At 34.1% G+C, this 24160-nt stretch overlaps 1 protein-coding gene across 5 annotated transcripts in view; it reads left to right on the top strand.

Annotated features, from left to right (window-relative positions):
* Positions 1-659: 659 nt before the first annotated feature.
* LOC121731703 (eyes absent homolog 2) overlaps positions 660-24160 on the top strand; it is a 45545-nt gene continuing 22044 nt past the window's right edge. For 2 of the 5 annotated variants that reach the window (XM_042121313.1, XM_042121280.1), the window contains exon 1: positions 660-1066. In XM_042121313.1, the coding sequence (XP_041977247.1) occupies positions 1046-1066 (21 nt within the window). In that variant the 5' untranslated portion in view covers positions 660-1045. The remainder of the gene's footprint in view (positions 1067-24160) is intronic. The other 3 variants (XM_042121298.1, XM_042121306.1, XM_042121289.1) reach the window with 3 other exon arrangements.

Here is a 24160-nt window from a genome sequence, read left to right as displayed (position 1 = left end):
TGTTAAATAATGAAAAAAATAAACATCAGCTTATACCACAGAATATATATTAGTAGTACCAACTTATACACACAAACTGAACTGTAAGTACTGAACATAAATTATTATTTTAAGTTATAACATAAAAGTGGGTACCTATTATGTAAATTAATAATATAATAATTTATTATAATATAATTTTAGCAGGTGTCGCTTTTGTGAGCAACACTAAAATCCGCCTACCGAGCGTCCCACTGAAACGACAGGTTACAGGTACCTTCTTAGAGCTAAAATACGACACCACTACAATCTAATTCACGAAATAATATAATACTGAATAGCAAAAAATGAGCAGTCAGACATTGCAGCGCGAAATAAAGGGACACCTCCTCTATAGGAGGAAAAGAGACGACTATAGTCGAATCGGTGATCTCTCAACACCGTCTCTAAATTATACGTTCTCATAGCCTTGTAGCGAGATAGACACTTCTGCGAGGGCCTCATGTCGACGAAACGTTCAGTGGAGTTGCACCCTTACATCGCACCAGCAAGGTAGAGATCGTTTCGAGTGATCGCGCTACTTGCGACGTTTCTGATCCGCAGAGAAATTTAGTAATGGGGGGTGCTGGACATGGACACCGAAGTCGGGGTTTAGAATTTCAGTATAGCTTCGGATAGCTACGAAGCACTGCTTTGTTGGCACACCGATTGTTTACCGAGACTTTTTTTAATTTCTACACGCGGGTATTATCGGGACGAAAATTAAGAACCGGATCCCCTCACAAAACGTTTTCGTACACACTTTAGCCCTATAGAGAACGCGATAGTATTATATTACAGTGGACAGTGACTTTAGTGAGTGTGTGTTTTTTAAATTATTTTTATCGTGTACTATGTTAGCGGTTTAATTTTTTTTATGATAGGTAAGTGTGGTGGATGCAATAACAGTTTTGGACTGTGGTGGTGTGGCAATTAAAAACATTGGCATGTTAAAGTAGTTTAACGCATGCATCGAACTACATGTTCGACTTTCAAATAGAATACAATTTTACCGAATGTAGCCGGAATGCAGACCGTTAAGCTCGAGGTAAAATCTATATTTTCAAAAAGATTTTATTTTTTTTATTTTTTGAAAATGTTTTTGAATGTTCATTTTGTGTACTCTACCCGATGATGTCTGGACGTTGTCGTCACTATGAAATTCGTCGAGATTAAAAAAACAAAAAGGCTATCAGTAATCAGTGTCCTTACTAAAATTTTATTGCTCTTGCGAACCACATTAAATATTCCCCTAATATTGTTAATTGTTCATTAAAATTGTAATGCAGAGACAAAACTAATAAAGAAACATGTTGCAGAACAAGTTCAAGTTCATTGTTTATTTGTTTATGAGTGGAAAATATAGCCGGTGCTTATGTATGCAATTTGTAAAGGTACGCTGTTATTTAAAAATTTATAAACACTGCTCACGACAGAACGTTTTGATTAATCATGAAAAATGGAAAAGAAATCTTCTTAAAAATGTTGATATCATAATTCATACCTACTTGAAATGTCAGTTCAGTACAATTATCCCGAGTCCCGACTGATAAGACCCATTTCTGGCCACACTTTTTTGGCCTCAATCTACCAGCCAATACATTTTTTTTATTATGATTTATGAGCCATGGCTTAAAGCTCCATAAAAATCTTTTCCGAGTAGGTTTAGGTACCCTATAGAGTATAGATGATCATTATGTTGGCTCTCCTTCTTACTTCACTCAGTTTAACTGCCGTACTCAGAGACGAAATTTGAAGATTTCTACATAAAAATTGACGTTATTTGTCAAACTATCGATTTAATTACAGTTAAGTAATTAATATTGGTCTCCAAGTGCGACTATTAGCGTTTTATTTTCAAGACCGTTCCCAAAAATTTAACGCTAAAACTTAATGTAGAGACTGTAGAGTACGAAGGAGAAATAAAAGTTTTTACAATTCCGTCGGTTTTTTTTGAAAATGTTTTTGAGCGGGTTTTCAATTTATAAATATGTATATATAGTTAATATATATTTTGTATATATTTTTAATATATTTGGGCTTCGAATTCTAATATTTTAAAAAATTGCCGTCTAATTTTATCTTCCTTTATGGCAAATAGAATGATCCATTTTATAATGTAAACTTACTATATTTTAAGACCCTAATAAGGTATATGTTCATATATTTATAATAACTAGAGATCGCCCAATAGTCGAAATTCGACCTTAGTTTCAACAACATTAGGACTACTACATATATTTTGTAAAAAATATTGACTTTATCATATATTTTTTAAAACTCTTATCTGGGGGACTCAGCTGATCTCAGACTGGCCGTGTTAGCATTGTCTAATAGTATCTAAGATTCAATGAAAAAAACTATAATCCATTTTCAATTTGTCACCTTGCTGACTTCAACCATAAATAAAAGAGTATAGGTAATTCGTATATGTATAGGCTTGTCACTCAAAAATCTGTCATTTTTCCTAGTCTGTGTGTTGTAGTGTGTGTAATGTTTTATTTGTTACAAAAATGTATGATAAAAGCATAATTTCAAGATAATATTAGCTCGATGCACTCCTTCACCATATTTAAACTATAACTGTGCAAAATTTCATTCACCTACGTTTCCTCATTTTTCGTCAAAAGGGATACAAAGTTTTTGGCTCACGTATTAATATATAGATATTATAATTTACTAGTTTACAACATAAATTAGCCGAGGTCACATGATGCTCCATATTTCGCGTTATAAAATAATGTTATTAATAATTAATACATAAAATTATCACATTAATTATTTGTACTTAAGTATTATTTACTTAATCAATATTCAATAAAATTTTAGTAATTAACCTCCAATTCGGGGGCCGCGGGTAACATAGAGATCCAAAAGGCTGGCAGCGCCAGCATTACTTGAATATTATAGATATCTTTTTATTTTATTGTGACTGATCACTGAACTCATAATAATATGATGTTGGCCGAGGTAAACACCCATATTCTTATAAGATTATGTTTTTAACAGAATTTTTGTCATAAAGCGCGTTACACACGGAGAAGATACTATTATCTTGAAATATCTCTTGCCATACATATTTTGTATAAACCATCACTGATCAGTGATCAGTGATGATTCATACACGGATGGATCACGCACAGCGAAAGTGAAATAATATAAGATATTTTCATATTACGTATTTTCACAGGAAATATGTTAAGGTATATATTATATTCAGATACATTAGATAGTATCTTCACCGTTAATCTCTCGCCAGTTGTGTCGGTCTTCTGTCCCACTGGGTTATAAGAATAAAAGGAATAGAGAGTGCTCTTGTGTACTGCGCACACACTTGGACACTATAAAATTACTCCTGCGTAAGAAACCGGCCACTGTCACCGAAACCGGTGTGGGAGTTATTAAATTATTATCTTCACCGTGTGACGTTCATATTAGTATAAGTCTGTAGGGTACAGTAAAGTGATAAAAATTTTAAGAAAAGTATCCCGTATACTTGTACTATTTATCTATTCTGAGTCCGTAGACAAGTTTTTCGTATGAAATAAATAATGTCTTATATTTATTACACAATTCTTACGATATAATCTACGCTATGTGAAGTATTCGGGTGTATAATTCGATAACTGTGGATAGCATCTAAAGTCATGAACATTAAGAATACCAAACGCTGAGAAAAGGCGCCACTGTCACAGATTATATCAACTATAAATTCAAATTGTTCGTATAACAAGCAATATCATAGCAGCGTACAGATTCATAAATTCTACGCTTCCTCTGTTCTGCTACTTAATTTTTAGGGTTCCGTAAAGGGTAAAAACGGGACCCGGACGGTCTGTCTCCACGCTGTATATTAAAAACCGTGATAGCAAGACTTCTAAAATTTTTACAGATTGTGTTTTATTTATAACAATTAACAACAGATATGTACTTACAAAATAAAAATATATTTAAGGGTATAAACAAACGTGACTTTTTGCCCCTTTTTGCTTTTTGCTTAAATTTTTACAACTCGAGACTGACGGCGACTATTGTTTGTGCGACGGGATAGCGATGGACGTTGCCATGGTGACATACTTATTTAGGCACTTCAATATTAAAATAATAATAAGGGCGAAATACTTTATATGGCAAAACAACATTTGCCGGAACATCTAGTAATATTATTATATTTTAGAATCTAAGTCCTTTGAAACTCGATAAGATCTTGTGTATTTTGTTACAAAACTCCATAAGATTATAAAAATAATTACTCCATAGTACTTTAGATTTAAACTAGAAGGCACGCGAGGGATGTACTTAAAGAAGAAAAATTATAAATATCTAAAATTACTTTTAGAAAATGTAGAGATAAACGGTCTGACCACAAAAGACGTTTTATACGTGGGAGAGCCATGCTTCGGCACGAATGGGCCGGCTCGACCGGATAAATACCACGTTCTCACAGAAAACCGGCGTGAAACAGCGCTTGCGCTGTGTTTCGCCGAGTGAGTGAGTTTACCGGAGGCCCAATCCCCTACCCTATTCCCTTTCTTACCCTCCCCTATTCCCTTCCCTTCCCTACCCTCCCCTATTACCCTATTCCCTCTTAAGAGGATTCCACACCGCCCTTTTTTCCATACAAACGTTGTCCCCTGTTTCCTCCCTGGATAATGCTAGTAGAGTTATAATTTTTTTCCTGAATATCTACGGCCACTAATACAATGTCCCTATGTTTTCTTTTTTTTCATAATTTAATTATTAAATAAGATATGAACGTTCAAAAACCCAAAAAAATGGCCAGATTTTCACTGTGTTCAAACGTCCAGAAAACAGATTTGGCTAGATTATAAAAAAAAGCAAAACATAGGAACACAGCTCAAGCCTTTTTTTAATCTTTAATGAAAAAAGTACTTAAATCGGTTAAGTTTTGGAGAAGGAATCAGGGGACAACGAATCGTTGATTTTCTGGATTTTCTGCAGTTGTCTCTATCGCGTTCTGCGGTATAGCCTTGAGGTAAGGGAGACAGCTATAGATATTACACGTACTTTTTTTTCATTTCTCTAGCCCCTGTTGTATCCTCTTAAAAGGCCGGCAACGCACATGCAGCTCTTCTGATGCTGCGAGTGTCCATGGGCGATGGAAGTTGCTTTCCATCAGGTGACCCGTTTGCTCGTTTGCCCCCTTATTTCATAAAAAAAAAAAGATTAAACATCTATTGAACAGTTATTTTGAGACCATTTTGTACTGAATTTTTCTCTAATCAACTGTTCAACAGGTGTTTAAATCTTTTCTAGTAACACCCTTTATCTCTAACTTTTTGGCAAGTTTTAGTCACAAAAATTATTACATAAAACATAATAAATTTTATGTCTAAATAAAATCTTTTTAATTTAATCGAGATTGCTTGAATGATAATTATAAAAAATATTCTAAGAACATAAAAATAAGTCAAAAACTTTCTTTAACTTCCATGTACCATCGATTGGTACAACTAATATGACGTATTCTGTGTTGACCATCGAGGAAGTTGATTCCTAGGCAGTTGACGTGCCTACGTCATTTGGTCGGCTTATGTCAATTCAATGTTAGCTGTGATCGGTCTGATGAGTTTGACTTAACGCAACCAAATTACTTAGGTCCGCTATCTGCCTAGAAATCAACGTCTCTAATAGTACTTACTACTCTCTCCTATAAACGTGTACGTCTTCATAAAACTCTACAAAATTTTAGCATTTTTTATTTTAAAGGTTTCAGTTTTAAAACTTTTTAAGTGAATCCCAATTAAATACTTCAGAAAATTTTGAATATTTTAAAGGTTTCAGTTTTAAAACTTTTTAAGTGAATCCCAATTAAATACTTCAGAATATTTTGAATATTTTTAAGAGAGTACCGAAACTAAATGTACCTACCAAAATTTTTAACGTTTTATTACTTGTACTAATATTTATATTCTGTGGTTTTATGAAATACTAGATGTTACCCACAACACCATTGTACCAACATTTTCCGGGGATATAAAGTATATCCTATGTCCTTTCTCAGGACTCAAAGTATCCTCATTCTTTAAACCAAATTTCAGCAAAATCGGTTTAGCGGTTTGGATGGGAAGAGGTAAAAGACAGGCCAGACACACTTTCGCATTTGTAACATGGAAGTATTGTTTTAAATTTTAGACGTATTTTGGAAACTCAGACCGTACTTGTACCAGAAAAACTAAAACAAACTAGGTTCGTTAGTAAACATCACATACGTTTAAAAGTTGTTTTGATACCGTCCGTCTATTACGTTACGTCTGCCGATATACTTCGTTTCAATTAATTTCAAGGTATAATGCTGCAGGTTTCAAAGTGATTTATTTGGTGTCTATCTTTGTTTACTTGTAAATCAGAATAAATTGAAATAAAATATAGACTAGATGACGCCTGCAACTCCGTTGCGCCAAAATTAGTTTTTTGGACCATACATTTTTCGATGATAAAAGTATCCTTTGTGATTTCTCGAGACTCTCCATACCCAGCAAAATTGGTTCAGCGGTTTGGGCATGAAGAGTATGTATATTATACATAATACAGCTTCCGATTTAAATCAAAATACTTAATATACATAATATAATGTATCATGTATGTACTTTGAGCTTTCGACTTGAACTTTTAAATGTAATTAATTTTTAAATTGGTTAGCTCCCTAGTTCAACTATACATAGTATGTATTTTTTTTGGGGTTCCGTAGCCAAAATGCAAAAAACGGAACCCTTATAGATTCGTCATGTCTGTCTGTCTGTCCGTCTATCCGTCCGTATGTCACAGCCACTTTTCTCCGAAACTATAAGAGCTATACTATTGACACTTGGGAAGTAGATGTAGTCTGTGAACCGCGTAAAGACTTTGATAAAAAATTGAAAAAATATTAAAAATTTTAGGGGTCCACATAGGTAGATACAACTGAAACAAAAAAAATCATATATAACCAATGCGTGTGGGGATATCTATGGATAGGTCTTCAAAAATCATATTGAGGTTTCTAACATCATTTTTTTCTAACCTGAATATTTTGCGAGAGAGACTCTTCCAAAGTGGTAAAATGTGTGTCCACTGTCCCCCCATGTGTATAGTCTATACTCTATAGCATTAGTCAGATAAATAAAAGACACAAAATATTATGCAATTGTAGTTTCCAAAAACAACAAGAACTCTACAAAATGTACAGAACACATTCCTTATTAATTACCTTCAAGTGATTGTGAAAATATGGCTGAGTCTGTGTACTCATGATCTATGTAGACATAGATCTAGCGCGAAAACACAACTTTCCTTTTGTCTTCGCTGTCGAAGGGTCAACACTGGGCTCGAAGATTTGCGAAGCTGAACAGACGCTACCGTGAACGCATCGCGCACCAAACTACGCGTGACACTGACCTCCCTCACAAATTAAACCCTATTATCCAGCTCGTAAAAACGATTTTCCATTAATCGACCGCCCTGGAAGGCCCCACGTGCAAATATTTGAGCCTAATTAAACAAAGATAGGCAAAATAAGCGAAAAAAATTAAACAAAGGCGTACTAAGTCTTTGCCTACCGAAGCGTGGCGTGGTGGCGGTTTCTGCGAAATTCTTATAGTTTTAAAACCCGGCGCGTCGGGATTATTTAGCTTATTCAAGCGTAGCTCTCCAGGGTTAAAGAGATGCCCACAGCTTTATCGATAAAATATTATGCTTTTGTGTCTATAGCATGTTCTGTATGATAATTGATAATAATAACTACATATTTACTGTTACATTATAACAAGGGTACCATTTTTTTATAAGCAAAATACTTAGTCATAACTCTTATCAAAAAAGTTTAAAATAATAGTATGTTGTAAAACAAATTTTATGACACCATTAAGATTCATATTGCAAAAAGTAGTCAAAATAATTTACGACACATAATACTCAACAATATCTTTGTACATACTAAAACAATATTAAAAGCAAAAGTAATTACTTTTGCCAAAAATGTAAATGACTAACCTTATAAAATGATAGCCAGTAACTATATAAAAAGTCATATAATAATCATTAAATTACGTTATTAATTGCAATATATTTTTTTATCACCGAATAATATTATGTTGTTAAATATCATTAGGAGTAATAATTTTAACTGATGTAAGTTATTGTTTCAAAAAACTTTTGAAGTCTCTCATTATTTAAAGCTGCTAAAATCAACTCATAGCACCGATTCGAAATTTAAGATTTATCGATCTTTTACTTCATCGACATGCTTCACTTGAACAGCTCGTGCCTATAAAAAGAGGACAGTAAAGTCAGTGCACACTTCGTTAATAAAAGGTTAAATACGTCGAAGACGTCATTTTGGCTTTGTCCAGCTGCCAGATAAAGTTTCATCTTCAATAGACCAGCGTGCTAAGGATTTGTTTATTTTTCAATTAATTGATTCATTAATAATTACCGTTTAGACTTTAGAGCAACCGACTTTGGGATTGGATGAGAAAACGAGTATAAGGTAGTCAAGCTTACTTTTAGAGTTTACAATTATTTTGTTAGGTAAAAAAGTGAGTATCACGTGATTATGGTTGGTCATAATTCAAATTGAGACCCATGGGCCATAAGGACATAATATATTATAGTAGATAGTTATAGATCTTAAAGAACAAGCATGACACATCCAAAAAAGATAATAAAATTGGCCAAGTGCGAGTCGAACTCGCGCACGAAGAGTTCCGTACCGTAAGAGGAAAAATTATGTTTTTGTATGGAAACATCCCATACAAAAACATTACCCTTTTTTTATTTTATATAAATATTATTATTAATAATAATTATTAAAGAAGACATAAAAAATTCAAGTACCTAGCAGTTTTCATTATTGATTATGTTTGTTGTATGGGAGCCCCCTTAAATAATAATATTTTATTTTGTTTTTAGTATTTGTTGTTATAATAGCGGCAACAGAAATAGTGAAATACACAATTGGTGAAAATTTCAGAAGTCTAGCTATAGCGGTTATTGAGTTACAGCCTGGAGACAGACAGACAGACGGACAGACATCGAAGTCTCAGTACCCTTTGGTAACGGAACCCTAAAAATGAGCAAAGCTCAGCCAAATATGTAAATGCGAGTGTGTGAACGGAATTCACGAAACATATCAATTAAAATAGCACCCCAAAAGTTCAGTAACCATAACATAAAAAGCGAACGACAAAATCGAGGCACAGCGAATGACCATAAGGTCCAGAACAATCGCCACATGTGGCCGAAGATTAACGAAAAGAAAAACAAAAATTATGTTCTACACCCTTCCCTTTCTCGTGCGTGAATTTCGTGTATATCCCTCTCGCTCCTCCGACGAAATCATTCTTGGAAGTGCTCGAGCAGCGCACGCGCACAATGCGAGTGTTGTGGGCACGAATTCCGATTTGAACAAAAAATATATCAAGTGCGGCTTGTGCTAAACACCATCTCATTTGATGCCTATGATAAAGGGCTTTGGTAACGCGTTGACGTGAAATTTCCGGTACGGTGTATGGCTGTGCCCTGTGGGCTGTGGCCTGTGGCCTGTAAGCCTGGCAACGTATGAAACATCTCCTCACAGCCTGTATGTTTTTCGTTCTATAGATAATTACTGATTTAGTTGTACTTAACTCAAAAATGAAAAAGTAACTCAATAGCAAAAGTAGGAATACGAATTATTGTTTTTTTTAGGGTTACGTACCCAAAGGGTAATAACGGGACCCTATTACTAAGACTTCGATGTCTGTCTGTCCGTCTGTCTGTCTCCAGGCTGTATCTCAAGAACCACTATTGCTAGATTTCTGAAATGTTTACAGATTGTGTATATCTATTGCCGATATAACAACAAATACTAAAAACAAAATAAATATTTAAGGGGGCCCCATAAAACAAACGTAATTTTTTGCTTCTTTTTGCTCGGTATCAATAATGGAAAATAGGGCACTTCAAATGTTTATAAAATTCTCAGTTGTAATTATTACTTGCTTTAGTATTTTTTACGAACATTAATATTAAGTATATTTAGTGAATATAATATTAATTTTCGTAAAGTTCTCCAATATATTTTACTTAATACTAATTTTCCAATATGTATACTTAATTCGTAAACCTCGTTACTCATAAAATATTGGATTAATGCAACGTTGGTTTGAGAAGGTGCTTAAGTTTTTCCAGCAACTGAACTGCCGACAAAAGTTATTTGTTAGTCAAATAATAACGGATGTATTGTTTAAGCGGCCATTATTTTTGTTCATTTATTTCGTGAGTGACTGTTATAATGCGACTGTTCCGTTGCCTGATTTGTTAATGGTAATGATTTCTTAGAACATTGATCATAATTTAATTCGTGTAGCAAATGAGAATTAAAAAAAGTCAAAAGTCTTACTAGGTATGATAGGACCTAAAAACCGCAGTTCATTATATTTTCGTTCGAAAAAAGAAATGATATTAATATTATAAACTTGCTAAATGCTTGCTAACCTTTCGTGCTTGATAACTAGAATACAAATAAAACCCTATGCCCTAACTCTATTCTTAACACCAGATCCTATCACAAGAAATGAAAATAACCTCTCGTTGAAGATGATAAGAGATTATAAAAGTTATTCCATAATCTTATATAGGATGAAGTAGATCCGTAATTTTTGTTTCACAAAAAGTTTATTATTTATTCAAAAGACGTACCAGGAATTCAGGAATGTGTAAGAATTCGAAGATAATCATCACGGCCCTTTCAACGTCTCGCTTATCTGTGTATCAGTATTTGGAGGACGAAATTCGTTCCCCTCGTACTCATATCTTGATCTATTCATAAAAACTGTCTAGATTTATCGTGGATTAAAATGGAATTAGGCAGATGAATGTTCAAATTTTATTGTGTACCGTATCCTACACATCTGAGTTAAATAACCATTCGAAAACGCTCTTTCTGATTCGAACATACGTTTAAGTAATCGTTAAATTTATTTAAATGGACTATAAATTCTAATTACGTATAATAAAATCACAATGTTTATAACCTCCTTCTATTTTATGCAAATCGTGTGTTTGACTTGTACTTTATTGGTTTAGCGACGCGTGGGGCTCACGATCAAAATCACTCTTTAAAACCTGGGTCTGTAGACAAGTGGCAAAGCGCTAACGCTAACGCTAGCGCTACAAAATGTATGCGATTTGACATATGTCATCGCTTCGCTAGCGAATACTAATGTCAAATCCATACATTTTGTAGCGCTAGCATTAGCGTTAGCGTTTTGCCACTTGTCTACGGGGGCTGGTAATTCTAGTCAAAGTTAGAGGTATAACAAACGTAAGTAGGCGGTAGTATTATTTTATAATTCAGTGCTAGGGCTAATTCACACCAAGATGTGACGCACCATTAAAATCAAACTTCTTTGAATCTACGGGAGGTGCTACGGCCTCTTAGGAATTTGTGAAATAACATAATATTGTATTGTTTTACCTATGGTGAACGGACATTTAAGTGGATTCAAATACCACCTTCAGACCCTAAAGCCCATCTTTAGACAACTTTATGGTCCAAACCACGTGATGAATCTTAAATCTTCATAATCTTTCTTATACAGGGTGTAACAAAACTAAGTGATAATACTTTAGGGTGTGTATGTGTTCCTTGTAGAGAGTTCACTGTGAAAATAGCAGCGCTGAACGAACAAATTTTTTTGTGATTTGTATGAGCAAGCGCCGCAGCGTCACGAGTTTTCCCATACAAAAGTGAAAATAATTTTTGCTCTTTCAGCGCTACTACTTTTACAGTAAAATCTATACATGGATGATGGGACTCATACACACCCTAAAGTATTACATATATAAAATTCTCATGTCACAATGAGAATGTGACACGATATCGAGAGTCAAATGTCAAAGTGAAACGGCTTTACTGATTTTTACCAAATTTTTTATGCATATTCAGTAGGCCAGAATCGGTTACTGGCGACTTTATATATTGATAAGTGCATTTATTGATTAAATAATAGTAAATTATTACAACTCGAGACTGACGGCGACCATTGTTTGCGCGACGGGATAGCGATGGACGTTGCCAATTGCCATGGCCCATGGTGCCACACTTATTTAATCACTTCAAAAAAATAATATGGGCGAAATACTTTATATGGCAAAACAATGTTTGCCGGGACAGCTAGTATTTAATGTTAAAATTGAAAACTCAGCGAACACAGGCTTTAAAAAAGTCAACAAAGTTATAAAACTTCTTTACGCTGGCATCGTTCGTAGTGACTGCAAAGCCAGCAGAATTCGATCCTCCACTGCCGGCACTTTGTACTGCAGAGTACAGAGTCGTGCTATTTACAAGTAAGCATTCCAGCTACTGGCTCCAGCTATATGGGTCAGCGTCTATGAGCAGTTTTTGGTTCCGAGCGACCAGACATATTGTGGTGATGGGGTTATTTAAATATTGATATTTGGAAATTATTAAGAGCGTTCCTGACTCCAAAAATCAAACATCGTCCTCCTCTCTTCACACTCACGCCCGTCTTTCATATGCCAAGTGAAAAAGGACGGCGCGGAATCATCCCCAAGTTAGTTTTACTTGAATAAAAGACGAACTATAATGATTATGAAAAAAGGTTAAATTATGTAGTCAAGTTAGGGTCAGGTGCGCTCTTAAGTGATGTTTTCCTGGTACTAATAACTATTATTTATTATTTCGTAACTAGTTCTAAGACACATTAGAGTACTCGTAGGTAGGATTAGAGGCAGTATAATATATCAATTAGCAAGATATCATGGGAATTCAATATTACCTACTATATTTTCTTTACGTGGAGTTCACTATAATATTATTATCTAACATCTTAAAGCTTATCTACTTATGGACTATGTTTTGAAAAGAATAGCCTACATCGCTAAACAAGTCTTGCATATTGCATTTGTTATGGTAAGATATTTAAAACAAATATAAACAATGATGAACATAATATTTAGTTTATTGTCTTGATAAAAGTTATATTATGTACTTATAGTTTATATTAATTCAACACACAGACCACCAGGCTAACTACATATATTGTACTCGGCGAAACATGGCGGTAGCGGTCATTGACTCCTGTAAAAAACTTGTCATTTTCTATATAAACCGCGATTGACAATGAAGTGTCAGATGTTGTCAATCGCGGTTTTGTATAGAAAATGAGAAGTTTTTGACAAGGAGTCAATGACCGCTACCGCCATGTTTCGCCGAGTACAGTATAGATAATTATTTGAAAATGACATTTTATCAATGACATTTTCGATAAATAACAAGAATACGATTAGTGTTAGTTTATTAATTAACACTAATTGTATATATTAATTATATAAATTATTATTAGTGTTTCGGTAAATAACAAGAATAAAAATAAGTTGTACAATTCAAAATTATAAATAATTTTATGTTTAGTCTGAAAAAGCCAATTTCATTATATTTTGCTACGATTTTTGTTCTGTTAATAATTATAGAGTCTCGTTTTCACCCTTTGGGTACGGAACCCTAAAAACTAAAAAAAAATCCACGTTACTAAAATTCCAAATGTTATCCAATATTATTAAATACCTCTATAGGTAGTTTAATATTTTAACAAATAGATGTTCCGCGCGGCTTCGCCCGCGTAAATGAAGGATTTCACGGAGACTGTACATTTTATCCACAAAAAAAAAAGTATAATATGTCCCTTACCCTTCAGGTGGTCCTCTCTATATCTGTGCCAAATATGTAACATGAAAATTGCTCCTGTAGTTCATAAGATGAGCACTTTCAAATATTTTTTCCTGTTTTTTCCACATTTTCCTCTGTTTCTTCGGTTTTATACGTTAAGGTGTCTAAAGTGCCTGATAGACGTACGAACTTAAAGTACGCGGGTTTTAAGTTTGCGAACTTACCGTCGGTGACACACGAGAATCCCTCACACTGGATTACCATGCTCCCAGGCTCGCGGCTCGCGGCTCTTTGCTGACACACAGGCGATTAAGATCGTCGAGGTAGTCGTTGAGCCACAAGTCCGCGTACTTACTCGCACGTCTGTCACCCCTTTAAAACTCTAAACACACTAGGCCGAAAAAACGAGCCCGAAGTTCGGCATGATTACGCCTGCAATGTACATAATATCTTGAATTGCTGGTGACACACCACGCCGAAATTACGTCGCGTTATATTGTATGCGTAGCGCATTGCAAGCGTAATCATGCCGAACTTCGGCTGCGTATTTTCGGCCTAGTGTATTTAGACTACTTTAGACACAGTCTTACTGCCGCACTCAGAAACAAACATTATAATTAACTGTAATTAAATTATGTCAACATAAGCCCCATGCGATATCTGTTAAACTCTTCATTAAATTATAGTTTAGTCGTCATTAAATATAGTATTGACGTGGGAGAGTCATGCTTCGGCACGAATGGGCTGGCTCGACCGGGGAAAAACTACGGGCACACAGCAAACCGGCGTGAAACAGCGCTTGCGCTGTGTTTCGCCGAGTGAGTGAGTTTACCGGAGGCCCAATCCCCTACCCTTTTCCCTTCCCTACCCTCCCCTATTACCCTATTCCCTCTTAAAAGGCCGGCAACGCACCTGCAGCTCTTCTGATGCTGCGAGTGTCCATGGGCAACGAAAGTTGCTTTCTATCAGGTGACCCGTTTGCTCGTTTGCCCCTTATTTCATAAAAAAAACTCTGAGTGCGGCAATTAGCGTGATAATTTATAACCTTCCGCGATAAATGAGCTATCTAACACTGAAAGAATTTTTCAAATCTGACCAGTACCTAGCTTCTGTAATATGTACCTAGGTATATTAGTATATACTAATTATATATTATGAAGCTTTATAATATTCATATTATTGTTGAAATCTTGCAACTTAATGTTATCTTATTAGTGAAATTAAGCAATGATATAATCCCAAAAATGTTGTAAAAACATAAAAAAAGTTTCTTTCAACCACTTTTAACATAAATTATATAAATTAACAAGAATTCCTGTGTAGTAGTCGTACAGATAACATCTACATTTTGTTTTTAATTATTAAGGAATGTAAATTGTAGTACAGATAATCATGTTTGGTGATTTGTTTTGAGATTTTTTAAATACTAAAGTTATAGTGAATACTATAATTACTTTAGTATAGTATTTCTTTTCTTTAGTTTAGTTCTTTAGTTTAGTATAGTATGAGAATTCGTAATTCGAATGTTGCTTCAATTACAGGCTGACTCATACAGCCAGCGATCTAACCGTCTTTCGAGGGAAGAGAATCGTCCCTCTGTTTCTTTTTTTATGAAATAAGGGGGCAAACGAGCAAACGGGTCACCTGATGGAAAGCAACTTCCGTCGCCCATGGACACTCGCAGCATCAGAAGAGCTGCAGGTGCGTTGCCGGCCTTTTAAGAGGGAATAGGGTAATAGGGGAGGGCAGGGATGGGAAGGGAAGGGAATAGGGAAGGGTAGGGAAGGGAATAGGTTAGGGGATTGGGCCTCCGGTAAACTCACTCACTCGGCGAAACACAGCGCAAGCGCTGTTTCACGCCGGTTTTCTGTGAGAACGTGGTATTTCTCCGGTCGAGCCGGCCCATTCGTGCAGAAGCATGGCTCTCCCACGTATAAGTATGAAAATATGCGTCGAGTATACTCTACATGATATTATGTCATATGAATGCAATAAAATATTGACTACTTTATGCAATACCACAGTCCACACCCCGTTTTTTGGATTCTTAAATAGGTTTATGCGTAATTTTAACATAATTAAAAAACCTTTGGCTGCTGTTGGGTATTTTAATAATCATTATTTAACTACTTAAAATTATGAATTTCAATCATAATGAAGTATAAGCGAAAAGAAAAGACATAGGCTACTATTTTCATCCTTCTCATTTAAGCAACTTATCTCGTATGTAAAAACATTAACCTACAAAGTATTCTGTCCGCTATAAAAGCACGTAAAAGCAGAGTTATAAAGCTTTTAATTTCTAATGATTAATGACATCAACATGTACAAAGGAGGCTACAAGAGTAGAGTTATAAAGCTCTTTAATAGTAGTCAAATTAATTGAAATGAATATAAAAACCGGTAGCGTTAATTAGGTAATCTCGCCCGGGCCTCTCACTCGGCCTCTACCTGTTTAAGCACCCACAGTGCGGTGTAAAAATAGCCTGCCCTTTTTAAGAAAGTAGGTACTCAAACCAATAAACGCTACAAATTAAAGTGCCTACTTAGCTACTTGCGACTATGTAAAGTGGTGACACTATATAAAACAATGTTGACGCTTTTTATTGACTGGAATATTCTTCATAAAATCTGATATCCCTATACATAGAGTATGTTTTTGTAACATTAACATATTCCTCGTGAAAGATTTTTAGGAATAACTCCAGACTGAAGCCTGCAAAGCAGAATAGATACCAGCTACTTATATACGATAACAATTAGAAGGTAATAATAAAATTCCAATTTGAATAACAGGAATTTAACAAAAGAGCAACCCTCACATTGTTACTAGACCAGACACGGTAAATTGATACTTATCACGGTGAGATAGAGATGAAATTAGATTAGGCGCGCGGTAATAGTTGTATTGTTCGAAATTCAATTTAGTTTGGGCGGAAGGGGCGTGGTGTGGGGTGGGCGGGGCGCGGGAAGGAGATAGGACATCGGATGTAATTCGGCAGCTGACGGAACACAATGGTACTTATTCATACACATAAACATTTTATTTCCAACCACTATCGTTTGATGTGCACAGATAAAAATATTTGCGAGAATTCTAAAACGAAATGTTGGATGTTTTATTGGCCAATTTTATGGATGTTGAACATATTTTCGAGATTTTACATCTTGATTAAAGTATGATAATAACTTGATTTCTATTTATTATTACCTATCTAGTAGGTAAATAAAACGCGTCTAATACTAAGTACTGACATACGGTTTTGCTCGATAGTTTTACTCCAAATTGAGCAATAACCACCGTGTGGACCGCCAAAACCGACAGCTCGAAGGCTCGCTTCGGCTCGATGAAATTAAATATGTCAAATATGTCATTTCCTTTGATTTGGAGTAAAACTATTGAGCAAAACCGTATGTGAGTACAGAATAAGCGCGGCTTTTGCTCTGCCATTAATCCAACATACATTAAGTTATCATAAGCGCTAACTAATAATGATTAAGACGATGACGATGAAATAATTTTACTTATGATTGAAAAAGCACACACACACTGAAACATAGTGTGTTTCACATGTTAGTAAGAATCACAAAAATGTGAACACCCCTTAATTGGATTCGTAGCGGCGCGCTACGCCAAAGGTACTTCCTATATTAGGCAAAGATCAATAAAATTGTATTTTTTACCACAATTTTTTTGTTATCAGTTATCACTTACCTCGAAATAAGGTTAATTATGAATCTGAATTATCGACTTACGTTAGTTTTAAATACTATTTCTCTCTATCCTTGTGTCTATTTTTCTACTCAGGATCAGACATAGACGTTTTAGTCTCTACATACAAAATGTTTATAAAGTAGACGTTCATAAAATAGTGCTGACTTTTATACATCGCGGGCGGTCAATATTATGTTGACGAATATTTTTTAACATTGTTTTGTCGTAAAAATAACAATATTAAGCAAGCCGACAGTTTTTATTCTAGGAATTAATTTCATGACACCAAGGTCACATAATAACTGGCGCAGTGCTTTCTAAGCGAAAATAAACAATAATATCTACCTACATTCACCTACTTAGTTATCGACGGTAATATTTTATAAGCAAAAGTGTGTCTGTCTGTCTGTCTGTCACCTCTTTACGCTTAAACCAACAAAGCAATTTGGATGTAACTTGGTATGGCGATAATTTGAGATCTGGGAAAAGACATAGGATATCTAGTACCTACTTTTTATCTGGGAAAACTGTACGGTTCCCACATTATAAACGAATTTATTCGCAATGGAGATGCGGGCATCATACTAGTTTTGTATTTTGCTTGTATTACGAAGCTAAAAGCTGGTATAGATTTGATGGTAAGCGATTGCCGTCCCCAATGGAGACCCACAGGTAGTGTTAAAATTATTGGGAGTAGTTTTCCCAATAATTTTAACACCACCATAATTTTAATTTTTAACCCACATTTTTAATTACAATTATTTTCCTAAACAATAATTTTAACCAACATTTTTTTAATTACAATAATTTTCCCGGTCCTAAAGCCTCCATTTATGCAAGAAAGACGACTTTTTTTTTAAACTGTCAGTTACCCACTTCATCCACGTATTCAATTAATAAGTGATGGTATGCACTTTTCCACGTAATAAGCCTAAATTTTACGAAATTAAAAATCCATTTTATTAAATTATAATATTACCTTATTGTGTCCACTCATTTTTATTATGATTAAACGTAAAGTAATGTTTACGAAAGGTCAAGTCACTGCACTGCCACATTAACATTTAACCCAAACATAATATAAATAATTTTCAATACATTGGTCATCCAAATTCACAAAATTACTCGATAATTTAATGAAGCCTCATTCGATTAAAATCGATTAGTTTATGCATCAGATAGCCGATTTTATCTTGTTACCGTTTTGTCCGCCACCGAACACGGCTTTAAATGATGTATTTAAATTTTAAATATAATATATACCCGACTGTTTTTAATTAACGCGTGATTGTGTAACAAATTATGTGTAACTAATTAGTATGAAGTAAGTACCTCATTGGCGTCAAGGATAATAATTACATAATATTATTGTTTTTGACGCCAACGAGGTGAAAAGTTTCAGGAAAGTAACATCCGAATTTTTTTCAGCAAGGTTTAATTTAAGCTACTCTAGGCCATATTGAAAGATTATACTCTTTCTAAAAAGATTAGAAAAATTCCAAATTTAATATTGTACAAGTGCAACAGATGTATAAATGAAAAATGTATCTTAGGCTTATTGATTTGGCGACGGACATCACCACAAAAAATCGACCATCAAAAGACAGTTACGCGTCGCATTAAGTGTTTCACAACACTAAAAATGTTATTTTATTCGTGTCTGAAAAAAAAACATCAACACCATTTTGTTCCTAATTTGTATTTGTCAGGAGAACAAACATTTATTGTATTTAAATCAAAGATTACAAGCGGCGGTTATTCGCGATCGATTCGAACTCGATCATAAATATTATCACATTATCGATTTTTACAGTTCAAGTGACGCGCGGTACTGGTCGCGTACAACTTTTTTTTTGTTTAAAACAAACGAGTTTTATACTCGGTTTGGATTCGACGAATTAGTTCATCGAAATGAAAAAAGGACACAAAAACAAGTCTCATTCTACTACCAAAAATTAAAGCTCCTTTTATTAAGTAGTATAGTTTTCTATATTGGTCAGTTTGTAGATAGGTACTAGGAAATCAAATATGAAAAATATGTACTTAACTTTTTGAATTGTTTAATAATTCATAATTCTCTAAACATTGATTTTTTTTCAATAACCTACAATTATTTATTACACTACGAACTTAATGTTGCTCCTCAATTCATTGGCAAGAACATTACCATTATTTGTTTACTAAGGTTTGTGTTAGTTTTGAATATAAATAGACCTTAAATAATTGTAATTTCATTTACAAGCCTGCAGGTTAATTGAAGTAAGGTTTACTTCAGACGTAGCATCTTTTGATTATGATCATTCGTGTAGGTTACATTGAAACTAAAAATTTTGAGTTTGCATAAGCAGAAAGTCATCTCATATTCAAAATTGAATAATGAACTTACTTTTTCTCGTAGTAAGTACCTATTATTATTCTATTCTTGAGCAATAAAAGTATTAATTAAAACTCATATTATCTTCATTTTGTTTTGGTATATTAACTAGATTTATCTCAAGGACTCATATTTAGATGTAGATTATTTTAATATTTATTTTATGCACTGATATTAAAAAGGCATTAAGATAAATTTAAAAATTTAAATCTTTTAGATAAGGAAAGAAAATCATAATATTCTAGTTTGGAAAAAAAGATCCAGAAATTTATTTAATAAAACGATTAGAATTACCGTCCCCTGTGTTGCGAGCCTTAAAGGTGCTTGCACTGCGCGGTCTCGAATCCTATTAAGGCCCGTCTAGACATAGGTTTTAAACAATATTGCTAACTGGAATCCTTGTACTGTACGACATTATACCATAATAACGATCACATAATTGCACATTACACATTTTTGCATTTAAATATTGTGCTACGATCAGCGCAAATTGTACTTAAGTACTTATTGGTAGCTAAAAATAGAAGCAATCTTTAATTCAATAAGGGAGAATTCGTGCCTGTGATCCATGTTAAAAATTTTAAGTTTCTGATGTTATAATTATAACTGCTGGTCGAAATTCGACCTTATAATTTCAACGACATTAGGATTTAGGACTACTACCTATCATATTTTCAACTCTTGTCTCTGGGACTCAGCTGATCTCAGACTGGCCTATATAAATTACTATAACTGTGCAAAATTTCATACACCTTCGTTTCCCCATTTTTCGTCAAAAGGGATACAAAGTTTTTGGCTCACGTATTAATATATAGATATTTACTACTATTCAATAGTAATTAAATGAGTTCAAGTGTTATGCGACACCTGTGCAAGTAAAAAGTCAAAAACTCTTCTGTCAAAGAAACTGTTAAAGTTGGTGAAACTACTCAAAAACTCTAATAACTGTTATAACTTACGTTCATAATATTATGTATTCTGTGACTTAAGTAGGTACATGCCTTCTTTCACATCATCGTCCACTGTCCATGCATAGTGCAGTACGGCGTAAGTTGTTATTTTATTTTTTACTCTGTAAACTCCTACATTTAAACGTCTTTGTCTAATGATTAAACTTAAATCTTCGATAGCAAATCTTAATTTTTTTCGCGTTGTCATTGTTTCGTCTTGCTTCTATGCTAAATATACTTACCCATTTGGGATTAGGTATTAAAAGTTTCCGCTGAACGTAACTAAGTAATATTTTATATTAGTATTTTTTAGATGATGACAACGTCCTACAGACTCCAAATCAGTGGTAACATTCATCTTATCACGACATTTGAAACCTATGCAATTAAAAAAAGAATAATTGAAAATTATAGTACTTAAACTTTTTAATGTTCTTAATAAAACGTTTATAACATCGCAAATAAAGTTGATATGCAAATGTTTACTGATAAAAGATAGATTGTGGTTTTCGGAATTAGATCGCATGACGGAGATAAAAACTTGCATATAATGTGCGGTGTAGCTTACAGCACAGTAGTAAATACATACATTTTACGAGCAAGAGTTTGTGCTCCCATAATCATCTGTTAAATTAAAACATACTGCTTATCTCTGTTCTGAAAATCAACTTGCGATCTTAAGAATGGAACGGTAAAGTTTATTTTATATTTTATTTTATTATAGCCAAATTATAGTTTCGGTGGTGCCTACAATGTTACTTAAATACTTTCAGATAAAATAGGGCTTAGTCCAGTGGCAACTTATAATGCAAAGAAAAACTAACTTTTAACATATTTTATAGTGTGTCAATAATGTCATAATATGAATTTTCTGAAAATCAACCGCGAAATTTCCACCAAATGTAAAGTCTTCGGTTTCCGAGATAGTGTATATGTTTCAACACTAAAGTAGAATTTTATGACATTCTATCTTTTTCAGTTTACGGAGAACAGCCTACGATTAAATTTTAACTTTAAATATCAAAAATCTCAGCAATCAAGTCTTAGAAACAAATAGATACAATCTGTAAAACAAAAGTACGTTTTCCCAACATTTAAACTGCCCAATTTATCTGTTACCACAAAAGATAAAGTTAAAAAAGATAAAATGGTAAACAAAGGTGGTATCACGCAGGGCTGGACGCTACCGTAACCCCCCGCCGGCAAGCGTCGCCTTAACAACCGTATATCATAAGACATAACGCGGTAGCATGGAGAGTTCCCATAACGAACTTTAGGATTATTGTTTCTGATTTTAATTACACATAAAATTTCGATGAGTTCCATGAAAACCAGAAGCAGCATATTAATTTAATTAATGATTAGTGATTTCTCTAGTCTCGAGTGCTCCCATAATAGGTATTTAGTACACTGGCCGCTGCGCGGTAGTATGTAGAGTTCCCACTACGGATTTATCGGTAAACTTTTTAGGGTTCCGTAACCAAAGGGTAAAAACGGGACCCTATTACTGAGATTTCGATGCCTGTCCATCTGTCCGTCTGTATGTCTGTCTGTCTGTCTGTCTGTCTCCAGGCTGTATCTCAAGAAGCTACACTTCTGAAATTTTCACAGATTGTGTAACATGATTCTTTTGGCTTTTTTTGCTCGATATCAATAATAGCAAAAGCTAAGGATATAACATTTGCATAAAGTCCTTAATTATATAATATGTACTTTAATAATTAATAATAATATTAAAATAAAATAAAAATTTAAGGAGGGCTCCCATACAAAAAACACATTTTTTGGCCTAATTTTGTTCTATAACGGTACGAAAGTCTTCGTGCGCGAGTCCGACTCGCACTTGGCCGATTATTATATTTTGGAAAACTGGACGCTACAGAAGTTATTTTTTTATTACTTTAGTAATAAACAAACTAACTTCTGTAGCGTGTAGGGTACTAGATTGAATGTTAAAGTTTCCGCAGAGATTCGTTTATCAGTGGAACCATTTTTCCGTGGCTTCCTACTTCCAAAACGAAACCAGCCGAAAAAAGCAATTTTACATAGGTGCATCGGCTCAGCGTTTTAACCGTTATTAGATAAAAAGCAGACAGACTCTGTCGAATTAAAATATATTCTGTACAATAATAGGTAAATAAGCAGTAACTCCAACTACAGTTGGACTAAGTAGGCAGTAGAGCTTTCTTGTAAATCAAACCACAGAATCAATGTTGCAAAGATATCAAGAAGCCTGACAAGTTAAATATTGTTATTTTATTAGATTGTACTTTGTATGGTATAAGTCTAAAGGGTTTTTAATTTTAATTACACATAAAAGCTGTCTACCATTTCTAAGAAAACCAGAAGTTATTAGACATTAATTTGTAATTTTAATTATCAGTAAGTACTTAATTTGTTTTTCTTAACTATGTTGAGCTAGTAAACACTAAACAGTGTTTAATAAAATATATTGTGCAGGCTTTGTTTCGATGTTCCATAAAGGGTTTCCCCTGCGCAAAAAAATGGCTTAGTTTCGATATTCACCCACTTAAGGGGGCGACTAACCCTAAAGTGTCGATTTTATAATTCATTTAATTTTAGTACTTGAAAACAAGCCCCGAAATGTTTCATTTTCTAAAATTAGATACTACATTCTATTTCCGAGAATTCGATCTGAGCAAAAACACGATATCTTAAAATTTTCTCGATAGAAAAAAATCACAAAGATGCATCTAATTTTCACGAATTTTTCATTTATTGCCATAGTTGTGCATTGAACTAAGTTAATATTTTAACACATTGTATAAAATTCTATCATTGAGAGATCGACCTAGCGGATTTTTAAAAATATGTTGTAGGTATATTTATCGAGCTATTGAGAAAAAACTAATTTGGCGATGAATCCGCGTCGTTCTTTTTCACCTGGCATATTATGAAAGACGAGCGTGAGTGTGAAGAGAGAAGGAATGTTTGATTTTTGGGGTTAGTCGCCCTCTAAAGGATTAAATTTTAAAGTAGGGAAAATCCAAAAAACCGTGAAAATACCATTCAATATAATTATATTTTTAAGATTAATTGTACGTATATCTACTAAGTACCTATCATTAGTTTTATATCCATGTAGCTTTACAGAAGCCGGTTCGTATCTGTTAGTAACATTAAAAATGTACACTCTCGATTACGTCAAAGTCGATTTGACATCTTGATGAACACGTTCCATCGACATTCGAAATTCAAAGTATGTGGGTGGTCCACCATGTTTTTTTCTTTTGTTTTTATTATTATTATTTTTGACGAGGGGCGATGACTAACAGCCTTTCAATAACTAGCCACCAACGTAGCGTTATAATTGCTAACGGCAATTTTGTAATGCTTTATTTTCGTAACGCAAAATTTCGCTCCCTCCAAATCAGATTAACAACAAAAAAGTTGGTCTCTTGTTTCGAGAA

Source organism: Aricia agestis, chromosome 1 (assembly GCF_905147365.1).
Source record: "Aricia agestis chromosome 1, ilAriAges1.1, whole genome shotgun sequence".
Taxonomy (NCBI): domain Eukaryota; kingdom Metazoa; phylum Arthropoda; class Insecta; order Lepidoptera; family Lycaenidae; genus Aricia; species Aricia agestis.
The sequence above is the reverse complement of the archived record's forward strand: the minus strand, read 5'-3'. Positions and strand labels throughout refer to the sequence as shown.